The following is a 6,774-nucleotide window of genomic DNA, read 5'->3' as shown; positions in this document are numbered from 1 at the left end:
CAGCCTGGTCTACAAAGGGAGTTCCAGGACAGGCTCCAAAGCTACAGAGAAACCCTGTCTCGAAAAACAAAAAACAAAAAAAATAAAAAATAAAAAAAAAATAAAAAGATGAACAGATTCTACATGTGCATTTTAGCCTGTGGCACACATATCTCCCTGTTTATTTATCTCCATTTAAGTGGTACATACAAACTATAGGTTACCAAGGGTCTACCATGAGCTATGCTGCAAGATTCTGTCCTCCGGAGGCTCACAGTGTGCTGGAGGAAATGACTTTAAGCAGAGAAGCAAACAAATAATCATGCTGTTGGTGACTGAGATGTATCTGAAAGGAAAAAATAAAGTATGTTTACAGAAGACACAACCGGAGGCATGGAAGAAGACCGTAGGGAGGGAAACTGAAAAGAACTGACTTGCAGGGACAGAATAAGGTGCAACTTTAATGTAGTGTTTGTGTGGCAGCCAATATGATAGGTGGTTGAATGGACAGAAAAGGCTAGAGAAATTGCTGGAGATGGGATTCTGAGGGCTACCAGTTTGTAGAAGGCAAACCTGCGCTGTGATATTATCTAGAGAATCTGTCAGGTAGAGAGGACTCACTACATGGGGCTGGGCTAGCCGAGGAATGAGGAAGAGTAGGTTGGGAGCATTAGCACATGGACACCGCCAGGGTTGTCAGGGAGATGAGGCCTTGTATGGAAGGTTGTGCTTGACCCCTTATTAGTACATGGACTGAATCGAGGTTGAATCAGAAGCATGGCCTCTGTGAGTTCATGCCCTTTGGAGAGGGAGGGGTGAAACAGCATCTGATGCTATTTTGACCACAAAGAGGTGAAGAGGGGTGGGCTTAGAACTGAAAGGGGAATGAGGTCTTTTTATGTGCTGATTGGAAAATCTAAGAAATGAAGAAGAAGCTGGAGTTGGAAGAAGACACTGGTTTAAGGATTTCAGACTGGTGTGTGTGTGTGTGTGTGTGTGTGTGTGTGTGTGTGTGTGTGTGTGTGTGTGTGTGTGTGTGTGTGTGAAAGAGCCTTGGCGTGCTAGAGAAGGAATCTGTGGGGGCTAGAGAGGGACTGCTACCATAAATACTGTGTAGGCTGAGACTGTGGAACCAGAGCACTGTTCACAGGTACTTACCCTCTACTCATGCATAGGCACCTTTTGTTTCTTTATGTTGCCCTTTAGCCTGTTAGAAAGCATTTTGTTGTCACACTAGGCAGTACTGGCACTGTGAGGGAAGATGAGGTTTAAGGATTAGCTTTTTTTGTTTTATTACATTTATGATGGTAACCTTTCCCTTTCTCAATTTTTAGGCCTTTTCTGATGCCATTAAAAAATGGCAGGAGCTGTCACCTGAAGCCAGTGGAAAACGGAAAAAGAGGAAAGAAATGAACCAGTATTCTTTCATAGATTTCAAATTTGAACAAGGTAATGATAAGCTTAATGTCGGTGATAACCATGTAAAGTTGTAATCTTTTTTGTGAGGTCACGAAGCAGGGCACGTCCAAGAGTAACTGAGAGGACTGTTTCAACAGCAAATCACAGTTTATAGACAGTAGCTGCAGTTGTTGGCCTCCTTTTCCCTCGGGTACATTCTATCAGGAAAATGCTGTGTAGTGGAGGATTTTGTATGGACTAAAGGGAATGATGCTAATAATGGATAAACACTGCTCTCGAAATGTATCAGCTGTATAGTTGTACTGACCTTTAGTCACTAATCACTTTATGATTAATTGCTTTAGGGAGACAGTTTTGTACCTGATCAGCCAGATACAAAAGTCAGGTATCAGTGTAGCTGATAGCCAGGTTTTTATAAAATTCCCATTGGAATAACTTCAGAAAGTCTTTCAAAGAAACCACTTGGTTCTGAAACCCCATTACGCAGACTGCAGGATTTTATAACGTTTCATGTGACCCTGTTACATCAACAAGGAACTCATTGCTCTTAGTTCACATCAGAAATGGGAAGTTGCCATTTCTCTTTTGTTATGTGTGTGTTTCTAAAACTCATCCAAGTATGATTAAATAAAATTTAAAAGGTTTTAGATTTGTAAGTTTTCCGTTGTGGCTTTCATTCCCTAAGACTGTGGTTCAGAGCTCGTGTTCCTCAGCAGTCTGAGGAGCAGTACCTTCTTATGTAACAGTCTCATTGGTCCCTGGTTATGATGTTAGTATCTCTCACTCAGCTAAACTAATGCAATCCTAAAATGTAGCCTTAAGGATATTGTTTCTGCGCCGGGCGGTGGTGGCGCACACCTTTAATCCCAGCACTTGGGAGGCAGAGGCAGAGGCAGGCCTCTGTGAGTTCGAGACCACCCTGGTCTACAGAGCTAGTTCCAGGACAGGCTCCAAAGCCACAGAGAAACCCTGTCTCAAAAAACCAAAAAAAACCAAAAAAAAAAAAAAGGATATTGTTTCTGGTGTTCAGTACTGGAGAGCATGTTCCTTACAATATGTTTTACCCCTTGTTGGCCAGCTCTGTCTTTCACAAAGAAAGCTCTTCTTTATATCAAGACAAAATACACTCGTGGAGCTTCCTGTCACAATTGCTGGTCATGTGGCTGAAGAGAAAGAAAAAACTGAAGCATAAAAGGGCTGAGCGCCTTGCCAGTGCATCAATAAGTAAATGAGCTGAGATTCCAGTTCTAATAATGATCTGACTTCACACATGAATCTTAGCACCGTGCTTCACTATCCCTAAAGCAAAAGACTGGTTTTTAAATCAAAAGTTACATATTTTATTTGTTTTTCTGAGACTGTTTCTCTGTCCTGGAACTAGCTCTATAGACCAGGCTGGCTTAAGATTCAGAGATCTGCCTGCCTCTGTTTCCTGAGTGCTGGAATTAAAGGTGTGCATTACCACCGCCCGGCAGAACAAGAGAAAACGAGGATAAATATATGAGGAACCAGACAGTAAATACTGTTAAAATTAAAAGATTATCAAGAATAAACGAGTAGTAATTGGATATCTGGATATAATCATTTTCTGGATAAATTAACAGAAGAAAACAATGCTTGGAGGCCAGTTGTTCTGACTTTCAATGTGATTTTGGTGAATTTACGTGCTGATCTTTTGGATAGTCTAAGTAGTTGAAGATTTTCATGACTTAAAGTTTAATATGTGGCTAGGTGGTTGTGGCACACACCTTGATCCCAGCATTTGGGAGGCAGAAGCATGTGGATCTCTGAGTTCCAGACCAGGGTAGTTATAGAACAAGTTCTAGGACAGCCAGAGCTACACAGAAAAACCCTTTCTCAAGAAAACAAACAAAAAGTTCAGCGTGCATAATGTATGTTTGCATCTGCCCCAGTGACTGAAAGAAGCATCTGGTAATATCAGGTGTGGACCAAGGACATGAAGCAGATGGAACCCATACATTGCTGTTGGTTAGGGGTAATATATTGGAAAGACCACTTTGGAAAAACTGTAGTTATTTTCTATAGCTTAATGTAAAGCATGCCCTAACTACTACCTATAAGCCCTGGTGACTGGCAAATTGGCCAGAAAACAAACACAGGGCATTCTAGCTGTATCTGTTATGCTAATAAACTGTATGAACTAGAACTGGAGAAATGGCACGAAGGTTAAGAGCACTGATTGCTCCCCCAAAAGACCTGGGTTCAATTCCCAACACCCACATGTCAGCTCTCAACTGTAGCTCCTGTTCCAGGATTTCTTTTTGGTTTTTCGAGACAGGGTTTCTCTGTGGCTTTGGAGCCTGTCCTGGAACTAGCTCTGTAGACCAGGCTGGTCTCGAACTCACAGAGATTTGCCTGCCTCTGTCTCCTGAGTGCTGGGATTAAAGGTGTGCGCCACCATCGCCCGGCCAGGATTTCTGACTCATAGCATGGACATACATGCAGGCAAAACACCAATGAACATATAAATAAATAAAAATAACTATATGCTCACCTAGTGCAGTGCTGTCAGAATGGGAGAGGCTTTACAGTTGGTGCTCACAAAGAAAATGAAAAAGGATGAAAGCCTTACCACAGATTAAGCATGATAAGGCACATGGTCTCAACTGTAAGATGAGTTGTTGGAAGCTGTAGTGCCCTGCTACAGCGCTGGTGGGGTGGTGCTAAGTTGTAGAAGACAGAATGGCTGGCCTGTATTTCTAGTAAACAGTCGTTCTGTGATTTCACTTTGTTATATGTCTTCTAGGTAACATAAAAATAGAAAAGAGAATGTTCTTTCTGGAAAACAAGCGTCGACACTGCAGATCCTATGACCAGCAGGCCCTCCTTCCAGCTGTGCAACAAGAGCAGGAATTCTACGAGCAGAAAATCAAAGAGATGGCAGAGGTAGGAAGCTGTGCTCTGATCTTGGAATGTGGTTCTGAAGTTCTAGTTTGTTCCCTGTTGGTTTAAGAGTTCCTTTGGGTGCTGCGGATATAGCCCAGCTTGGGTTCCATCACTAATATCACACCAATGCTTCCTTTTCAAGAAAAGTGTGGTTGTTCCATCCCTTAAGCCTAGCACTGAAAGCTAAGACAGGAGAGTCTTGAATTGGAGGGTTTGTTTATCCTCATACTGAGGATTGAACCTGCAGTTAGCAGTCTGCCACCAAGCTACAACATCTAGCCCAAATTTTCCCCTTTTTGATTGATTATGTGGTAAAGTTTAGTTTGCTTTTAGTTTGGGTCTTCTTTTTTTTTTTTTAACCAGTCTGTCTTGGTACTCAGTTATGTGGTTCAGCCTGGTATTGAACTCTTGGAGATCTTGCTGCCTCATTACTCCAACTGCTTAGGTTACAGTTACAGGTGTGCACCACCACACCCAACTCTTAAGTTTTTGAGTTTTTGTTTTGTTTATTCTCTTCTTACTATATGTTTGTATTGTGTATGTTTTGTATTCATTTTGCTTACTTTTTTATAGACTAAAATAAGTTTTAATACTTTGTGAAGAGGGCTTCTTCTGTGATTTCTTCAGGTTTGTTTTCAGCACAGAAAGGTTTTAAACAAAACAAAATTATAGTTTAAATTTTTTGTTGCAGTTATTTATGTGTATGTTTGTAGGCACACTTGTACCGAAGCATGTAAGATATGTCTTTAACTTCTCATTTAGCTCTATAACTTTCCCAAATGTTATAAAACATTCAATTCAATTAGAGTACACCTATATTAATTATTTAAAAATCTTATAGGCTTTGGTGACCCCAAGTTCTGAGTTCACGGAGACCCAAGCTATGAGGTCAAATTTGGCGGCGGGGGTGGGGTGAGGTGGGGTGTTGTTTGTTCCAGTGTGGTTTTTTGTTTTGTATTTTTGAGAAAAGATCTCTCTCTACATGGTTTGGCGTGTACTGGAATTCTCTATGTAGACCAGACTGGCTTTGAACTCCCAGAGATAAACTTTGCTCACTCTGGAATTAAAGGTGTATACCACCTTGTCTCACCTGAAGCCACATGTTTTTCTTAGAAGGATGAATAGAATTTGCTTTTTTAATTTTTTTATTATTTATTTGTTTCAAATTTGGCGCAATAGAAAAAAGCAGTGGTGACTTAGCAGTCTCCCTGCACTTAGTATTTTAAGATGCCAGTCTTATCCATGTGTGGTGTTGTAATTCCAGCTACCTTGGAGGCTGAGACTCCAAGGATTAGTGAAAGTTCCAAGGCTAGCCTAGATAACTTTGAGAGAGCCAAGGATGTGACTGAGTGGTTCAATGTTTAGTTCCCAGACCACCAAGATAATAATAGAATATGCAGATCTCTGAGTTTGAGGTCAGCCTGGCCTACAAAGAAATCCTGCCAGAAAAAACCCTGTCTTGAAAAACCAAAAACATAGAAGTAGTACATAAGTGTTCTGGCGGCATCTAGATATAAAAACTGATCCTGAGGAGAGGTACTTGTCAACTTGAGAACAGCTGAATCTCACCCCCCACACCTTTATTATTTCTCTACCACTCATAGAGTATCATTTTTACTTTTAAGAAAACAACATGAAAATTATTGATTAATCTGTATTGAGTATTTGGATAGACACTATCTCATAACGAAGTGGTGGTTTGTGTGTGTGGATAAAATTCTACATCTCAAGCAGGCATTAGAATTTGAAGAAAGTTTTCATCTTGATCCATCCATTTATTAATACTACCATGGAGGGTTACAGAGAAAGCTCAGAGTTTAAGAGCACTGTCTGCTCTTCCAAAGGAATTAGGCTCAATCCCCAGCACCCACATGGTGGCTCAAAACTATCTGTATGTAACTCCAGTCCCAGGGGATCTGAAGCCTTCCTCTAGCTCTTTATTGGCACCAGACACACACATAGGACAGAGACATTGTAGGAAAAACACCCATATACATAAGATTGAGTTAAAATTTAAAAGTCATCACACCTTATCCAAGAGCAATTTATAGAATTAATAGATTATCTGTTATTTGTAGTTATTATTAACCTTATATCCAAACTATCCTCTGATCATTGGCAGCCCCTTTGTTCTAACCTGATAGTCTCTGACCATATCCTTGCTCTAACATGGTGAAATGGTCTAGTCTCTCTGGCTTGTCTTAGTTAGAGTTTCTATTGCTGTGATAAAGCACCATAAAGAAAAAGGTGTTTATTTGGCTTTTATTAACCATGTCAACCTTCATCATCTTAGAAAGTCAGGACAGGAACTCAAATACAACAAAAACCCGGAGGCTGGATCTGATACAGAGGGTATGGAGGGGTGCTGCCTATTTGCTTGTTCACCATGCTTGCTCAGCCTCCTTCCTTCCTTCCTTCCTTCCTTCCTTCCTTCCTTCCTTCCTTCCTTCCTTCCTTCCTTCCTTCCTT

General features: G+C 40.9%; 1 protein-coding gene across 3 annotated transcripts in view; it reads left to right on the top strand.

Moving 5' to 3' along the window:
- Rnf216 (ring finger protein 216) overlaps positions 1-6,774 on the top strand; it is a 120,044-nt gene that overhangs the window by 35,786 nt on the left and 77,484 nt on the right. For all 3 annotated transcript variants that reach the window (XM_005368004.2, XM_026789728.1, XM_013354088.2), the window contains 2 exons: positions 1,314-1,428; positions 4,166-4,305. In XM_005368004.2, coding sequence (XP_005368061.1) covers positions 1,314-1,428; positions 4,166-4,305 — 255 coding nt within the window. The remainder of the gene's footprint in view (positions 1-1,313; positions 1,429-4,165; positions 4,306-6,774) is intronic.

The sequence above is a fragment of the Microtus ochrogaster genome, unplaced genomic scaffold, assembly GCF_000317375.1.
Source record: "Microtus ochrogaster isolate Prairie Vole_2 unplaced genomic scaffold, MicOch1.0 UNK27, whole genome shotgun sequence".
NCBI lineage: Eukaryota > Metazoa > Chordata > Mammalia > Rodentia > Cricetidae > Microtus > Microtus ochrogaster.
This window is presented reverse-complemented; position numbering and strand designations above follow the sequence as displayed.